Below are 18641 nucleotides of genomic sequence, written 5' to 3'. Positions count from 1 at the left end.
TGGTGGTAGTATTCAGCCCCTGACGTGAAGCTTGTCTTTCAGGTATGATATTCAGGATGCCGGGCTTGTGTCGGACACCTTGATGAGAAGCCTCTGTGTGCCTTGTTTTCAGTTTGGCGGTGACCATTTCTCCACTGCAGCTTAACGATAGGACTTCACTCCGATGAAATCTACAGGTACAAGTCTTCGGCTTGCCTGGTCAACATTCCAGACTGGAAGAAACCCATCCGGACTTCACCTCATTTCAAAACTTGAATTTCAGTGTAGAGGAAAATGGGACCAGGCAGAAGCAGCTAGAACTAATCCAATGGGGGCGAGAATTAGATATGTCTAAGTTTTTATTTGTTTTTCTCTATGTGCCAGCTTTCTCCATCCCCTGCACAGTTCAAGTCCAATATGCAACAAAATGGATGACTTAGTTGAGATGGAAGCCATAACCTGGTGTTCCTTGTAAGAGTTTACATAAGTACACAGTTTTTATACTAAGGATTCCTGTTAGTCTTGTACATTTGTTTCCTCCAGTATAACACGTCTTTGAAAGACCAGTGTGTTAACTTAGATATGTCTAGTGTGTGTAGATTGTGTATATTTGTGCTTTGACCAGTAGTTTAATAAATGTAAATTGCATCATTTTATTTTCTTTTATTTTTTTTTTTCTCCTTCAGACTGATCGTAACATGATTGCAATAAACTTTTGTGTAGAACCTGTGGCTTTATTTTTTGCTCTGCTGGACAAAGCTTTACTAAATGCACTGCTTAGAAAACATTTTTTTCACAAATTGGAAGTCTAGGCTGTTGTATACGAAAGCCTTGTACACACTATAGAAAACTTTCACCCAATTGTTTGTGCTTCCCATCGTAAGCACACTGGAAGATGTAGTACATGAATTTAATCACAGGAGATTTAGGCGCATGTACTAAATCTCCCAGCATGCATTGTGGTGTCCAGGGTGACACTTCAACTGCTGCAGCTTTGAGTTGCAAGGCATAGACACTGCGTCCAGGCTCATATGTCAAACTCCAGCCCGTGGGCCAAATCTGGCCCTCACGTGGTATCCCCTCTTTGCATTGTTTGGCCCACTCTAGACCATATAGATGAGCTATACTGGATGGTAAGCCCTAGATCACAGGGAAGCCATATAATAATCCTAATATGGGGAGAGGAAAAGCACTACATACCAGGAGAGTGTATAGTAGAGGGAAGGGTGCCACTAGACACCAGGGAAGTGTATAGGGGAAGGAGGGGGCCACTAGACACCAGGGTACTGTATAGGGGAAGGAGGGGGCCACTAGACACCAGGGTACTGTATAGGGGAAGGAGGGGGGCACTAGACACCAGGGCACTGTAAAGGGGAAGGAGGGGGCCACTAGACACCAGGATACTGTATAGAAGGAGGGGGCTACTAGACACCAGGGTACTGTATAGGGGAAGGAGGGGGACACTAGACACTAGGGTACTGTATAGGGGAAGGAGGGGGCCACTAGGGAACTTTACAAGGGAGAAGGCCAATAGACTTTGAGGTTGGCCCATGACTTGATCGCAGAGCTCAATTTCAGGCCACTTTGTATTTGGGTTTGACACCCTTGCTCTATAGACAGTGCTTGGTTCCCAGGGCAGGCATCTGGCCAATCAGCATGTTCTGCAAATGAGGGAGGCTGTGAGAATTTCAAAGTTCCTGTAGGAAGAGCGATCTGGTCTCACATGTAGTGCTTACAACCGATCTTAAAGGGATACTGTAAGGGGGTCGGGGGAAAATGAGTTGAACTTACCCGGGGCTTCTAATGGTCCCCCGCAGGCTTCCTGTGCCCGCGCAGCCACTCACCGATGCTCCGGCCCCGCCTCCGGTTCACTTCTGGAATTTCTAACTTTAAAGTCAGAAAACCACTGCGCCTGCGTTGCCGTGTCCTCGCTCCCGCTGATGTCACCAGGAGTGTACTGCGCAGATACAGACCATACTGGGCCTGCGCTGTGCGCTCTTGATGACATCAGCGGGATCGAGGACACGGCAACGCAGGCGCAGTGGTTTTCAGACTTTAAAGTCTGAAATTCCAGAAGTGAACTGGAGGCGGGGCCGGAGCATCGGTGAGTGGCTGCGCCAACACAGGATGACTGCGGGGGACCGTTAGAAGCCCCGGGTAAGTTCAACTCATTTTCCCCTGACCCCCCTACAGTATCCCTTTAAGTGTTGTACACACATTCAATTTTTAATGGCCAATCACTGATCAAATTTACCACCTCCATGTAGTATATGGGTCAACAGATTTTGAATACTATGAGCAGATTGTGTAGGTAAACCTCGTGGTCACGGCAAGCACTCTCGAGGGTAGGGTGCAAGCTGCCATTCGGACAGACCTGATCTCAACCTCCCTGACTGTAATCCCAGACTTGGGGTGTGTTAAGAAAAAAACTGCCAGTGGTAATCCTGGGTTGGGGTAGCCACTAGGGATGATCAGATATGCAAATTGTTCTGAGTTGATGCCATTTTTATGCAAATATATGCAGCTTGAAAATGGACCAATCGGTTTAAACCTGGGTTTAAATTGGTCTATTTTCAAACTGCATATATGTGCATAAAAATTTGCATAATTTTGGAAAAATTTGCATCTCATTGATCAGTCCTGGTAGCCACAGGGCAAGTTGCTGCAGGGATGGCGGAGCAGATTTTTATACTGGCATCCGGACAGTCTGCTAAATGTCGTCTGAGGCTCTCGATCCCTTGGGTGAGATTGCCAATTGTCACCTAAAATATCTCACCATAAGGGTAGAGCACCATCTGGTGGCTAGAATTAAGAAATGCAGTGCTGGATCTCTGAGGGGAATTCGCTGCAGGAAATCTCCCTGGGGTGTGGTTTTATCTAGGTTGTAGGATGTAAAAGCGCAAAAATTGTACCGCTTTTGACCCTAAAAGCCAGAAAGAATCGTACTGGAGGAGGTTAAAGATAAAATACTTTTAACAATCTTTGCAAGTTTACTCATGGCTAGCCCATTGAAAATTCTTAACATCTGAAAAGTTGGTACATGGAAATTTAATAAGCAGCATGTTTTCCACAAGGGGAAGGACTCTACATTACCTTAAAAATCAAACTTTATTTGGGTATGCATTAAAATAAAGATGTATAGAAAAACACTCATGTAGAGGTATCAAACATCTAACCATTCTGACCAGATACTAGAGGGGTGCACAAGAGAAACACACCACCTATCCAAGTGTTGACTGGTCTATTGTTGCTCATCAACTGAAGAGTTGTAAATAAAGCGTATTAAAAAAAAGTGGGAAAAGTATCATATCCAGTGCCTTGGAAATAAAGCAGATCAGATGAAAAAACTAACAAGTAACTTGTCTATATATCTTATTTAAAGTTTAGATAGTTTACAGAGCATATGTAGCTGCTAACAGCTTCAATAGAATATTTCTTCCTGTGATACGACAGCAGCCATGTTTGTAAACATTAGAGGCCAGCTTATCTGCATCTTGAGCGCTCAGCCTGTGAAAGAAACCTAATCCCCCTCCTCCCCTCTGCCTCAGAAATCTCTGGTTAGTAATACCTACCCCTCCTCCTGCCCAGACTGAGCTCCCATGAGCCCTTGCTACTGTCTGAAAATGCCCTGGCTCTCTGAAAACCTGTGGGCGTGGCTTGTTTAGTTTATAGGGAATTAGAGTATTAAAACAAAAGCAAAGTATTTGGCTTGAGGAATGCCCTATAAACAATAGGGAAGGAACACAATTCTGCAATGAGTAAAAGTTCATCTCGGATTCACTTTAAAGAGAATCTGTACTCTGAAATTCTTATAATAAAAAAGCATACCATTCTATTCATTATGTTCTCCTGGGCTCCTCTGTGTGGTTTCTGCCACACTCTGCTGCAATCCTGGCTTGTAATTGCCAGTTTTAGGCAGTGTTTACAAACAAAAACATGGCTGCTAACCAGCATGTGATAGGCTGAGAGAAGCTCAGTCTGTGACTCATACAGAGCCTGCAGGGGGTGTGTATAGCTTCTGCCTATCACAAGCAGAGCAGCACATTCCTGCCTGAGCCTGACAAAGCCTTCAAAGGAAAGATTATAGAACAGATAATCCATCCACTGCAACTAGGAAAGGCTGCAGTTAGAGACCACATTAGAACAGGTATAGGCACTTATAGGATAGAAGAAATAAGGCTGAAAATTTTTAGTCTCTTTAAGCAATGTTCCAAAGAATTTCCCCATGAACTATGGGGACAATGTAACAGAAATCAAACAGCTAGCAACATTCAAGAAAGTGCCTGTTCACATTTTAGGAAGAATTGAAATCTTGAAAATTCTACCCAAATTACTGTACTTCCTGCAAAATGTCCGTATAGCAATCACTACTGGTTTAGAGATGGCCCGAACGGCTCCAGGCAAACGTTAGGTGGTTCACGTTTGATTCGCCCCCATAATGCTTCATTGAGCAGAACTTTGACCCTCTACATCAGTCAGCAGGCACATTGTCACCAGACTGCACTTGCTCCTGGAGCCCCACCCCCCTTTCTAAAAGGCAAGGTTCTCCTGTCGTTTACTCACTCGTCTGCCTACAGTAATTAGTTAAGGGTCAGCTGCTGACACTGCTAGGGAGAGTTTAGTTAGGCTCTTGTAGGTTTGTTCCTAGCTGATTGTTGTTCCTCTCTCCCTCAGGGAGGAGGGTCTTGTCTTCCAGGGAATTGTAATATTTCAAAAGCCAGCTTGCATACCTTCGCTGGGAATTGAACCCAGGTCTGAGTGCGTGGAAGGTAGCTCACTTCACCACTATACCAACACTACATGCTGAAGTTAGCCTAGCATGTACCATTATGATACAGTATATCCAAGAGAAAATTGCTTAAAGGAAAACAAGTCTGATTATTTTTCAATATAAAGTTATTACCGTGCAGCAGTGTCAGAGCGCTTCCTTATTTCATAAAATCTGCCGCTGTCCAAGCCTTAGATCAACTGTTATCCTCTCTGTGATTATTTTTAATTTATTCAAAATGGCGCTGCTGGCAGGAACTACTTCCGGGTCAGCCAGTGCTCCTTCCCTGTTTGTCACTACTCGCGCTGTGTACTCGCGCGGTAGTTTTACTGCTGGCTCATGCACGTCCAAAGCTGCGAGAAAGCAAGCATGTGCGCATGCGTGTGCTAGCCCGGCGCCGCGCAACCCGCGCGCACGCAGCCGAGATGCTACTGCTCACGCAGTTTAGTAACTTGGAGCGCGGCTGGCTGTATTAGGACCCGGCGCAGGAGGGAGCCTCCTACTGTTTATGATCCTGGGTCATTCGGCGACAGGGGAGACTGACGGGGAGGATTGCCAGGCAATGGAAGGCTGCAGGAGATAAAAGACACTGCAGTAAGTGTCTTATGACAGTAATCTGCCATTATGTATGTTTGCAGAGATTTTTTTTTTTTGACTTAAAGGGACACTTAAGTCAAACAAAAAAAATGAGTTTTACTCACCTGGGGCTTCCAATAGCCCCCTGCAACTGTCCGGTGCCCTCGCTGTCTCCCTCCGATCCTCCTGGCCCCGCCGGCAGCCACTTCCTGTTTCGGTGACAGGAGCTGACAGGCTGGGGACGCGAGTGATTCTTCGCGTTCCCAGACACATTAGCACCCTCTATGCTGCTATATGGTATATGATATATGCTATAGTAGCATAGATGGCGCTATTGTGGCCAGGAACGCAAAGAATCACTCGCGTCCCCAGCCTGTCAGCTCCTGTCACTGAAACAGGAAGTGGCTGCCGGCTGGGCCAGGAGGATCGGAGGAAGACGGCGAGGACACCGGACAGTTGCAGGGGGCTATTGGAAGTCCCAGGTGAGTAAAACTCATTTTTTTTTTTGTTTGACTTAAGTGTCCCTTTAAGTGTTTCTTTAAGGATTTGTAGTAAGTCAAAAGCTAACTCACATTGGCCAGGAATAGAACCCAGGCCTACCGCTCTGTAGACTGCTATCCTAACCATTATACCTCAAACACTACATGCTGGAACTTCATGGAGCAGACTTGCTTCCTCCCTCCAAAAGACACACATACATCCCCATAAAATCATTCTACTGCAACTGAGTACACAGTCTTTGTGGCACAATTGGTTAGTGTGTTTGGCTGTTAACTGAAAGGTTGGTGGTTCAAGCCCACCCAGGCATGGCCTTGCCTTTTGTGTTCAACAATTGTCCGAAGAGAACCCCAGATAGCCATGTAGATTAATCTCTCTCTAGTAGGGATGGTCACCGCTTTTTGCGGAATTGTATTTTCCGCAATTTTGGGAGGAAATTGGTCATTCCGTTTGGTCTGAGCGGAATTGGTTTTTTTTTTTTCATTAACCCTCCAGGACAGGTATACATTGAGACTTGGCCCCTCCCAGGAAACATCCACAAGCCTCTCTATAAATAAAAAAATCCGTCAGGTGGTCACCAGTATGGATGTTTCCTGTTCCAGGGACAGGTCTCTCTATACCTGCGCTGCATGTCCTGGAGAGCCAGGGTGGGTAAGGGCTGTTGGCGCTGCGGAGTATAGTCTAGGACCAGCTGTTGTGGAGTCTGTTGTGTCCGCTTACCTCTCTGGAGGACATTGTGGTGATTCCCGGGGGAGAGAGGGCTGCAAGAGTGGGTTCCCTACATGGCAGGGGCTGCTGCCTGGATTGACGATGAGGCACGCTGCGGGAATAGGCGGAGGCTGAAGTCGGCGCAGCATGCCAGGACCCAAGATGGCGAACGGAGCACTTCCGGTTCTGCATGACGTCACTTCCGCCCGCCGGAATTAAGAACTAGCGGCGTTCCTCGCGTCTCTGCACTCGTGCAGGACGCATCATGGAGGCGCAGTCAGCGTCAGGATCTGGAGCAAGCCAGGCGGCTACTCAGGAGGATCCGAGAGGGCAGGAGCCAAAGCTGGATTCTAGCAAGGTATTTTTTTCACATACAGTGGTTTATGTGATGCCTATACTGTAATGGTATGCATGACTTTCTGCTGCTAGAGGAACTTTTTTAATAGTGATAAGCTGGCTGTGGAAAGTTTGTATCAGGCGCGTCGCTAGCGTCATATATCGATGCCACGGATATGGCTTTGGGATGCCCCTAATTAGTGCTCTGGGGTGCCCAACGGGGGTGCCTCGAATGTATTTGCTTTGCGCGGCCGCCATGTTGTGGGCGGTGCTCGCCGCTGAGAATCATCAGCGGCACTGCTGGTCCCCTTGTCCAACCGCCCCCTGCCCAATCAGGAGCACTAGGCAGGGGGCGCGAGATTGAATGAATAGGCAGGTGGCTGGAGAGAGTGAGTAGCTCCGCCCCCTGCACGTGTAGTGGAGACACCTCTGAGCCAGTTTTAATTGCCCGCTGACCCTCCGCATGCCACCAAGCGGGACTGAGAGGCCTGAGGAGCGACTGAGCAAGCCTCTACTGCAGTGCCAAGTGAGGGGGAGAAGAACTGTCAGAGCCAGCCTGGAGGTCGGACACAGGCAGGATGCAGCCGTGGCAGCTAGTTAACCCCGTGCGTAGCAGACTGCAGACTCCAGACCAGGGAGGAGGTAGTATACTGTTTACCAGGCTTGTTGTGTGTGTGTGTGTGTGCCCCATTGCGTATATATGTTACAGCCAGAACCCGAAGTGTGGCCACTTCGGGTTCTGGCCGGCCAATGTGCGAAGTGGCCGCAGCGCAGCGGCCAATATTAGAAATGTAATGGTTACACTAAGCATAATGTATTTTATGGCCGTCTCGCTGCGGTCAAAAGTATTACAACTTGCTGAATTTAAATAAATATAGCCGACGGCAATGTAATAGATGAAGCCGCCGGCTTTCGCACTGCCTCTTCAACCCCCCCACCCCGCCTCTCTCCTCTCCCTGCCTCCTATACAATACGGAGCAGCCGGGGACATGCGTGTCCCCGCAGAGTCGTTCGTCGCGGCAGGGGAATCCTGCCGTTCCTGCAGAGCGGGTGATTGCAGAAGCAATGTCTGCAGCCTCCCCGCTCTGCTGCCCCTGCTGCGACGAACGACTCTCGGGGACCCTGCTGCTCCGTATTGTATAGAAGGCAAGGAGAGGGGCGGGGGGGGGAGGAGGAGGCAGTGCGAAAGCCATCTATTACATTGCCGCCGGCTATATTTAATTAAATTAAGCAAGTTGTAATACATTTGGTGTGTGTGCGTGCGTGTGTCCCATTTTGTGTGTGTGTGTGTGTGCCCCATTGTATGTATGTATGTATGTATGTATGTATGTATGTATGTATGTGTGCGCGCGCTTCATCCTCTATTGTGTGTGTCTGTGCCCCATTGTGTGTGCCTGAGCCCCATCCTCCATGCCCCATTACAGTATAGGCTGTTACTATGTGCCTGTACTGATAGTAAACTAGCTGCAGTGTGTGCTGATCTCTGCTTTCTCCAGTATGTACAGTATAAGATGCTGCTCTGGGCCTGTACTGATAGTAAAACAGCTGCAGTGTGTGCTGATCTCTGCTCTCTCCAGTATGTACAGTATAAGCTGTTACTCTGTGCCTGTACTGATAGTAAACTAGCTGCAGTGTGTGCGTATCTCTGTTACCTCCATTATGTACAGTATAAGCTGTTACTCTGTGCCTGTACTGATAGTAAACTAGCTGCAGTGTGTGCTGATCTCTGCTGCCTCCAGTATGTACAGTATAAGCTGTTACTCTGTGCCTGTACTGATTGTAAACCAGCTATATTGTGTGCTCATCCCTGCCTCCTCCAGTATGTACAGTATAAGCTGTAAAGCCTGGTACACACATACAATTTTGAGTAGCCAATTTTACTACTTCTAGGTATTATGAGATCTCGGCTCTGTTCATAGTCTGTTTGCCCTCATACTACCCGTGGGGGTTTAAGCTGGCCAGTGATTGACCAGTCAAAATTGAATGTGTGTATGCCTCTTTACTCTATACCTATACTGATAATAAACTATCTAAAGGATAGGGGGCTCCATCCAACATTTTGGTGGGTAGGCCCATTATTGTTAGGTTGCACCGCTGTTAAGTTCATGTAATTTTGTCCCACCCATGACCACGCCCACTCCCTGCATTGCCACGCCCATTTTTGCCGCAGCGCGCCGTTCTCCCTCACCGGTGCCCCTAATCTCTTAGGATCCTAGCAACGCCCCTGGTATCACTTATTATTATACCTTACACTAGAAGCTAATTTAGTGACAGTAGTTTTTTGGGTATTTTTTGTTGTTCCAGGCAACTTCAGCTTCAAATTCAGTGTCAACTCCTGCAACTACTGAAGCATCAGAAGCTGCTAGGCCTAAAAAACGCTGTCCCTCTTGTAATGTAAAACTGCCAGTGCCTTGGAATAAATTACTATGCCAACAATGTGCAACTAGGGTGTTAAATGAAGAATCTGCAGTGGCTTATAAGGATTTCCTTAGGATGATTCGCAAGGAAATGACTGAATCCATGAAAGTTTTCAGAGAATCGATGTCTGCACAGGCTGTGGTTAATCAACCACCAATTGTTATTGCTCAAGTACCCAGTGGTACTGGAACGGTGTTCCCGGCCACCCCAGTGGCGCAACCATTAATACAGCAACCTATAATTGTTGATCAAGCGGCTTCAAGTACAAACATACAACCGCCAGTTATACCTGTGGATCAACCTCCGGTTGTTACTATTAATCCTGTTGATACACCAGTAGAGGAGTCTATACCGTCAGTTACGGGTCATAAAAAGGCTAATTCTAAGACAGATCGCCCGGTTTTGTCAGATTCTGAACCGGAGGAATAGTCAGATGACATTTCTGAATGTGACTCTGAGGATGATTTATCGGATAAAAATCAAGATAAGCCATCTAAATTTTGATTCTCGGCTAATGAAACAGATGAGCTTTTGAAAGCCATTTATGATTCATTAGGTCTTAAAGAAGATACCCCAGCATCTATGTCTACGCATGATGCTTTATACGCAGGAATGGAGGGCTTGAAGCCCATGGTTATTCCAGTTCATGCATCAACAAAACAATTGATTGATAGTCAATGGGAAAACCCAGATAGAAAAGTTTTTTTCTCTAGAGCAGTGGTTCCCAACCTTTTCCAGCCCGGGGAACACTTTCTGACCAAATTTTTCTCCGGGGGGCGCCGGGAGTTTGCGCAACCTAGTGGACAGTGCCGTGCGCAGCAGGCTATGGGGGGGGGGGGGGGGGGGGGGCTGGGGTGCGGCTGCATAGCTAGCATTGTTGCCCCAGTACAGGGAGTTTAGTTGCCTCAGTATAGCCAGTATAGTGCCCCAGGATAGCCAGAATAGTGCCCCAGTATAGCTAGTATAGTGCTCCAGAGTAGCCAGTATAGTGCCCCAGTATAGCCAGTATGGGTAGGAGGTGTCCCCGCCGATGTTATTACCTTAACAGCGGCCGCTCTCCCCTCTCCGGCGCGTGTATTTATTTAAGCAGCGTATCTCCCGGCTGCTTTGTGTGATGCGGCAGGAAGCAGAGCAGCGGCTTCCTGTAACGGCGTTATGTATCGCTGTTACTATGGTAACCGAGCCCTGCTTCCTGCGCATCACACACAGAGCAGCCGGGAGATACGCTGCTTAAATAAATACATGCTCTGGAGAGGGGAGAGCGGCCACTGCTAAGGTAATAAAAGCGGCGGCCGCGGGGACGGGTGGGAGGGGGAGGAAGAGGACAGTCCTGCGTCCCGCGGACCACAGGTTGGGGATCCCCGCACGGCACACCAGGCCCACCAACACTAGTGTGCCGCGGAACAGCGGTTAGGAAACACTGCTTTAGAGGATTCAAGAGATTTCCATTTGCTGAGGAGGAGTGCAAACAATGGGATAAATGTCCCAAATTGGATGCAGCCTTTTCGCAGGTACAAAAGGAAAACGAGCTGTCTTTTGAAGATCTAGGTTTTCTAAAGGATCAGTCAGACAAGAAGGCAGAATTTGCACTAAAAAAGACGTGGTCAGCAATCTGTGCGAATTTTCTTCCAGTGGCTGCGACCACATGTGTAGGCCGTACATTAGACATGTGGATGCATCAGGTGATGCGCCACATTAAAATGGGGTCCAGTAAAGAAACTATCCTCAATTCTTTTACTCTGTTTAAAGCTATAAATTTTATAATTGATGCGGCAACGGAGTCAATTCGATTAACTGCCAGGGCTGCAGCCTTATCTAATGTAGCCAGACGTAATATCTGGATCAAAACCTGGGAAGGTAGTAATGTGTCCAAAAATAAATTATGTACCATTCCCTTTTCGGGTGATTTATTGTTTGGGCCGCAACTAGATGAAATATTAGAAAGGACCTCAGATAAAAAGAAAGGATTTCCCAAGAAAACTCAGTTCAGGCAGGGGAAAAGTTTTTTTGGGAAAAACCGACAAGGCAATAAGCCTAGGCCACAAAACAAACGTAAGCGCTGGTCTTTTTCAAGGGAACAGAACAAACCAAACGCCCTGTTTGGGAGTTCAGAACCCTCGACAAAGAAGCAACAGTGACAACGAACTCGCTGGGGGGGAAGGCTGGCCCTATTTTATCCACAGTGGCAAGAATTTTCAACCAGCCCGTTTATCCTCAGTCTAATCCAGACGGGGTATCACATCGTGTTCCATCAAAGACCCCCGACAAGATTCATAGTTACAAAAGAGTTTCAGGCAGTGGAGGAACAGACAGCTATAAATTCCATTCTGCAAGACATGCTTGTAAGGAAGGTGGTCACTCTGGTGCCAATCCTAGAGCAGGGGAGAGGATTTTACTCGAGGATTTTCTTAGTGAAAAAAACGTTGGGGAATTACCGTCTCATACTAAATCTCAAACCTTTGAATCCATTCATAAAACAGCAGAAATTCAGAATGGAGTAGATTTTTTCTCTCAGAAACCTGCTGACTGCCAGTTGTTTTATGCTAAGCATAGACCTCAAAGATGCATATTGGCATGTCCCAATCGAGGTGAAATCTCAAAGATTTTTCAGGTTTGCGGTGAAGGAACCTTTCAGGAGTGACTCATTATCAATTCCGCTGCCTCCCCTTTGGCATAAAATCTGCTCCAAGGATTTTCACCAATGTGATTGCCGAGATAGTTGCAGATCTCCACAGGAAAGGGATCATGATTGTCCCTTACTTGGACGACCTGTTGATATTTGCGGAATCGAAACAGATATTATTGTCTCACAGGGAAATAGTGGTAAAAAGACTCCAGCAATCAGGATGGATTATAAGTCTGGAGAAATCACAGCTGGAACCTATACAAAAAATACTGTTTCTGGGATTCCTAATAGATTCAATTCAGCAAAAGATGTTTCTACCGGAACTGAAAGTTTTGAAAATAGTACAACAAGTCCAGAGTTTCAGAGAGCTAGAAAGGATATTGATCCGAGATGCTATGAGACTTTTCAGTGCAGTGGGCAATGAAACATGCTCGATTATTACAGACATGGATCTTGAAGAACTGGAACAAGTCAATCCAGTCCTTGGATCATTCAATAGTAATACCAAAGTCGGTGAAAGAAGACTTGCAGTGGTGGATGGTTCCTCACACACTTGTTCAGGGAAAGCCTTGGAATTTTCCGATTCAACTGATTTTAACTACAGGCGCAAGTATGTCAGGGTGGGGGGCCCACGTTCAGGACTTCAGAGTGCAGGGTCTCTGGCAACAACATATGAAAGATCAGTCTTCAAACTACAGGGAGTTGATGGCGGTGAAACTAGCCTTGATAGCAACCCAGCACATTGTGGCTTTAAAGCATCTTCAAATAAGGACATAAAATTCCACAGTAGTAGCGTACATAAATCGCCAAGGTGGAACAAGGCCACAGAAACTAATGACTCTATCGCTGGAGATACTGGACTTAGCGGAGCAAAGTCTTTTGTCACTTACAGCAATTAATCTGAGTGCACTCCTGTTGGAACTGTTAGGGTCCTTTACATCTCAGTAGTTCTTTGGCCAGGATTACTTGCTTGTTTTTATGGGGGTTTGTATGAGTGTCATTACATGTTAGACCTTTTCAATAAATTTGTACCATTTTTGTAACTAATCTTGAGCTCCCTGTACCTTCCTTTTTTCTTGAGAAAGCCTTTTATGGGTGAGACAGATCACACTGTGGGTAGATATCCCGTACCCTCCTTCTCTTTCATGTACTAATTGTTACGGTTTTGATATCCCTAGTTACATTTATACATTGATTAATTTGTGAAATGGCATATGTACCAATTTTTGAAGCTGACCATGAGAGGATAGATGGTTTTGATGGTGTTGAAGATGAAATTGCTGGTGAGGACAAGCTGCTGTTGGTAAGATTGTTTCGCCAGCAAAAACGAATTTCAATTAAGTTTGTAAAAAAGAAATTAGAGATCATTAGCATGGAAAGGTATATAGAGAAAAATATAATTCCCAGAGGCATCAGCTGAGCACCTGCCGACCTTGCGTATGCTACCCGAATGGGAGAAAGAGTGTAAAGCACATGGATTGAGGGTCATGAAAATATTTGTCAAGGAAGAAAAGATTCAATTTAAAGATATAGAAAAAGAATTGGAAATTAGTACCCAGAAATTGAATGAATATAAAGATAATGATTACTTTGGGGAATTGAATGACAGACTAAAGTCCGATGTAGAAAAAGAACATGATCGAATTAGAGATATAAAAGATAAGAAATTTGCACGGGATGTGGATGACTTTAAAAAGGGTGACATCTTTAATTTAAATGGACGTAATTATGGGAGCAGACGGGGATCAGGCAGGAGGGTTGGCTGGGGCAGTGGCTCGGACGAGACTGGAACTGATGCCTCTGGAACTGATAGTGAAATGAGACGTAACCCAGGCATTTTGAGAAATAAGAGACGTAATCCTAGACAGAACAGGAGAAGACGTAATGAAAGACAGGACAAAAAACGGGGAGACTCCGATTTTTTAGGAAGCGGACCAGAAGGAGAAGGAGGAGGGGGAGACGTGGAAAAAAGAACAGGTGTCCAGACGAGACAGAATGCGATGAGGAATTCCTCAAGACAGACAGCGACACCATCCAGATCAGTAGTGACTTAGATGTTATTAATTTAACTGAAGAAATTTTGACCACTGAACAGACAGATGTATTAAGACGGGGACTTAGTTTTTGTCCAAAGCAGAGTGGCAATGAATTTGAGACCTATAAGGATGTCCAACTTTTTCTGCGAAGGGTTCTCCTGCGACGGATGCATTCCTCTGATGTCCCCAGCACGTCACCAGTAAGGGACGGTCCAGATTCCCCCATAGACATTGATGATTTTGCGTTAGAACAACTTTTTGAGCAGGTCAATTCCTCACTAGACACGGCCACCCTGCATCCAAAACTCTTCCCTAGATCCACCTATATGCCCCCCCCTCACTTCAAATGGACATGCAGCCATGTTCATGGATCTAGTGGCTGAAGATCTGAGAAAAATTGAATGGGGAAAAAAAGGTAGGGACAATTTATCGAAAAGGGAGAGGGAAGCTTTAAAATCCCTCCAATCAAATCCAAACCTGATAATCAAGAACAGTGATAAAGGTGGGAATGTAGTTTTGATGACCAAACAATATTATGAAAAGGAGGCTAGGAGACTCCTCAGTGACAGAGATACTTATGAGAGGGTGGGCAGTAGTCCATTCAATGAACTGGTTGAGAAAATCAACTTAAAAATTCAGTGGGGCTTCTTGGAGGGTGTCCTCATGGAAAGGGAGATGAAATACCTAAACGTGACGGAGTATACTATTCCAACGTTTTACTTTTTGCCAAAAACACACAAAAATTTACTGAATCCTCCGGGTCGCCCGATTGTTTCGGGCAACAATGGAACCTTGGAGAAACGTTCAAAATATGTTGATCTCAAAATAAAGGACATGGTTAGGAGTCTACCCTCATTTGTCATGGATACTGGTGACGTGCTGGCAGGCATTGAGGATGTGTTCGTTGGGGAGGACTGGCTGCTGGTTGGCCTTGACGTAGAAGCCTTATTTACTTCGATCCCTAATTTAATTGGTCTGGAAGCATTAGAATACTACTTGTATGAACATTACCAGGGTCATGAAGGCCATGCGGACTTTGTTTTGGACAGCATGAAGCTGATCCTTGAGAACAATTTTTTTGAATTTGGTGGATCAATTTACAGACAAAAAAGGGGTGTGACCATGGAGGCTGCGTGTTCCCCTGCCTACGCCTGCCTCCACCTAGGTTTTTGGGAGCAGGAGGTGGTGAGGGGCAGGCCGGGGTACCGGGAACACGTAGCCCTTTGGTTAAGATTCGTGGATGATGTCTTTGTACTGTGGAATGGTACCAAACAAGAGCTGGACCTGTTTGTTGCAGATTTGAATGCAAACAATAGAAATATCTTTTTGACCTATACCAGTGACCCAAAAGAAATCTCCTTTCTGGATCTTCTTATTAGAAAGGAGGGGAATTCCCTTGTTACTTGCACTTACAGGAAGCCCACTGCTGGCAATACCCTCTTGTCAGCTTCCAGCTCTCATCTCCCGGCTCAGAAGTGGGCAGTTCCCACCGGCCAATTCCTTCGGCTTCGAAGGAATTGCAATACTCTAATGGATTTTAAAAGAGAAGCTGTGGATTTGAGGGGAAGGTTGCTGACAAGGGGGGATCCTAACCGTGTGATTATCATGGCTTATCACAGGGCTCTAGCCCGTGATAGAAAGGAGTTGTTAAATAAGAGGGTAAATAACAGACGGGGCATCCACTAGTAACAATGAAATACCTAACTCACAAACAATTTCTCGTATTGTTACAACCTATGGAGCCCACTTTGGTGAGGTTCGGGGAATTTTACAAAAATACTGGCATCTCTTACAAAGAGACCCAATCATGGCAGAAATTGTGGGTGATTACCCACACATGGCGGCCAAGAGATGTACCAATCTTGGAGACCTACTGGTCTCGAGTGAGTTCGGGTGGAATAAGACCCCCAGGAAGAGTTCCAACAGGGGAATGCATAAGTGCTTGGATTGTGATGTATGTAGATATGTTCAACCTGGTAACCGATTTTACAATCATGATCGGTCTAGATCGTTCACTATCAATGACTATATATCTTGTACATCAACCAGGGTCGTTTACCAGATCAGATGCCCGTGTGACTTAATCTACATTGGCAAAACATATAGACCCTTAAACACACGCATTGGCGAACATATCGCTAACATCAAGAGTTCTAACACTGATAAAAAAAGAATTAATCCACTAGCACAGCACTTTAAATCTGTGCATAGTGGGGATGTATCTGGTTTACGATTTATGGGTATATATAAATTAAATATCAGTCCCCGACGGGGAGATTTTGATAAACAACTCTTGAAAAAGGAGTCAAGTCTTATATACGACTGTGGTAGTTTGTCACCTCAAGGATTAAACAAGGACTTGAATTTGAAAGTATTTCTGTGACTGAACACTATCGCCTGAATATACCTCTTTATTCATGATTCAATATCAGCTTCTTTTTTGATAAGGACGCATGGGTGATTTGCTTTTAAATCTTGCTGATTCCTGGAGGTCTAGCAAGGCAAGCGGATTGGTTGCTATGGTCACTATGGATATATAAGGTGGCAACAGTTCCGCTTGCATCACGTCTGAAGAAGTCACGTGTTAGGTGATGAAACGCGTCACGTGAGCAGGCTCTACCCGGAAGCGCACGCCAGCGCCATCGTCCCCCGTGCCTCCGCCTCTCTTCCTCCTCCTGCCTCGTACATCAATGTATCCAGCACTTCCAACGGACTTAAGCCGGCTTTCCGCATTGTGTGCGCCGCAGGAATAGAGGTGCCTCTCCTGTGCGGGCGCTTGCCGGCTATCTGGGACACGTGAGTTTGGCGGAATCCGTTACCTGGGGAGCCATGAGTGCTGGGAGTTGAGGTTAGACACCGTATTACGAGTCTGTAATGAGGGCGTATGTGCTTTGATGCACAGAGGCGTGCTTATGGATATGCACACGGGTGGTTAAATTGAATAGCATTTCTATTGCTTTGGATGCAGAGGCAGCTTCTGGTTTATGCCTATTACCTGGCTATACTATCAATTGGGCCCGAAGATACATTTTTATGACATGTCAGTTCTATTTTTGTACCTAGGAGTGCACTCCTGTTGGAACTGTTAGGGTCCTTTACATCTCAGTAGTTCTTTGGCCAGGATTACTTGCTTGTTTTTATGGGGGTTTGTATGAGTGTCATTACATGTTAGACCTTTTCAATAAATTTGTACCATTTTTGTAACTAATCTTGAGCTCCCTGTACCTTCCTTTTTCCTAATCTGAAAGGGTCTTTGCATACACTAGCAGATCTTCTCAGTCACAAACAACTGTCGAACATGGAATGAGAATTGAACCAGGAGGTGTATCTACGGATAACTTCAATCTGGGGCAGTCCCATCATAGATTTATTTGCCAACAGGGAGAATACCAAATGTCATCAGTTTTATTCCCTGAATACCAGAGACAATCCAACAGCGATAGACGCTCTTGCACAAACATGGGATTTCGAACTAGCGTTTGCATTCCCACCTCTGAACCTTCTACCTTTAGTACTGAGAAAAGTAGCAATATCCAAAACGACAGTAATATTGATTGCGCCAAATTGGCCAAGAAGGTAATGGTATCCCATGCTTCTCAAATTGAAAATAGCGGAACCGTTACTACTTCCGTTTCAAGAGAAACTAGTGTCGATTAGAGGGCAAGTTGTTCCACAATTAAGCAAATGGAAATTAACAGCCTGGCTACTGAGGAGCTAATTCTTAAAAGTTAAGGATTATCAAATAAGGTGATAGACATGTTGATTAAAAGTATTAATAAAAATACAAGGGAAATATATATGAAATATTGGAAAACCTTTAATCTGTGGAAGGAACAGACAGGGTTTAAGTCAAATGAAATTGCTACCGTATTAGAATTTTTACAGAGTGGAGTTGACAAAAAATTGGCCTTAAGCACCATTAAGGTCCAGATTTCAGCTCTTTCTGTTTTTTTGGACAGGCAGTTAGCTGTGCATCCTTTAATTTCTCGGTTTGTTAGGTCAGTGGAGAGGAATAGACCGATTCGGGTTAAGCCATTTCCGAAATGGGACTTATCGTTAGTGTTGAAAGCTCTGACTAAACCACCATTTCATATTCAAAGACTTGATGAGCGCAAATAAACTTAGTGCCAAGAGACACACAAATGGCTGTAACAAAACCATAAATTCTGAGAAAAGATGCCAATGTGTGTCCACATCTAGTTATAGACATCAAAAACAGCTCTACACATGTATAGTGTAAAGATATAAACAACTTTATTACTCCATCCAAATAAAACAGTAAATAAAAACAATTAAAATCTCCCGATTTAAATCAACAGTAATTGATATTCCAGCTCAAAGACAAGGGTAATACAATAATTCATAGTAGTCAAAAACGTATTAGGAAGGCCAGAGAAAGTGCCAAGTGCAATAGTGTCCTGTACAAAAGTGCCTAGTGCCAAATAAAGTACGGGTACTGTACAAGTAAATTCTGTGCAAAACAATGAGGACAAATCATATGTCCATATTCCTAAAGAAGTGCAAATTGCTACAAAAAAACTAATATAGAAATAAATAAACCTCACCCTGCAAGGAAAAAATTGGTTATTGGGTCAAAAAAAACAAAAACAAGTATATGTGTGCGGAGATCACGTGCATGAACAGCCCCAACCAAAAAAACGCTGGATCTGTCCAAGCACATAAGCCCCGCACACAG

The 18641-nt window shown here is 45.2% G+C and overlaps 1 protein-coding gene across 3 annotated transcripts in view; it reads left to right on the top strand.

Moving 5' to 3' along the window:
• The window catches only part of AZIN1 (antizyme inhibitor 1), a 77354-nt gene extending 76719 nt beyond the window's left edge, over positions 1–635 (top strand). For all 3 annotated transcript variants that reach the window (XM_068237763.1, XM_068237761.1, XM_068237762.1), the window contains one exon: positions 43–635. In XM_068237763.1, coding sequence (XP_068093864.1) covers positions 43–145 — 103 coding nt within the window. In that variant the 3' untranslated portion in view covers positions 146–635. The remainder of the gene's footprint in view (positions 1–42) is intronic.
• The last annotated feature ends 18006 nt before the right edge of the window (positions 636–18641 follow it).

This window comes from Hyperolius riggenbachi, chromosome 5, assembly GCF_040937935.1.
Source record: "Hyperolius riggenbachi isolate aHypRig1 chromosome 5, aHypRig1.pri, whole genome shotgun sequence".
Classification (NCBI taxonomy): Eukaryota; Metazoa; Chordata; class Amphibia; order Anura; family Hyperoliidae; genus Hyperolius; species Hyperolius riggenbachi.
The sequence above is the reverse complement of the archived record's forward strand: the minus strand, read 5'-3'. Positions and strand labels throughout refer to the sequence as shown.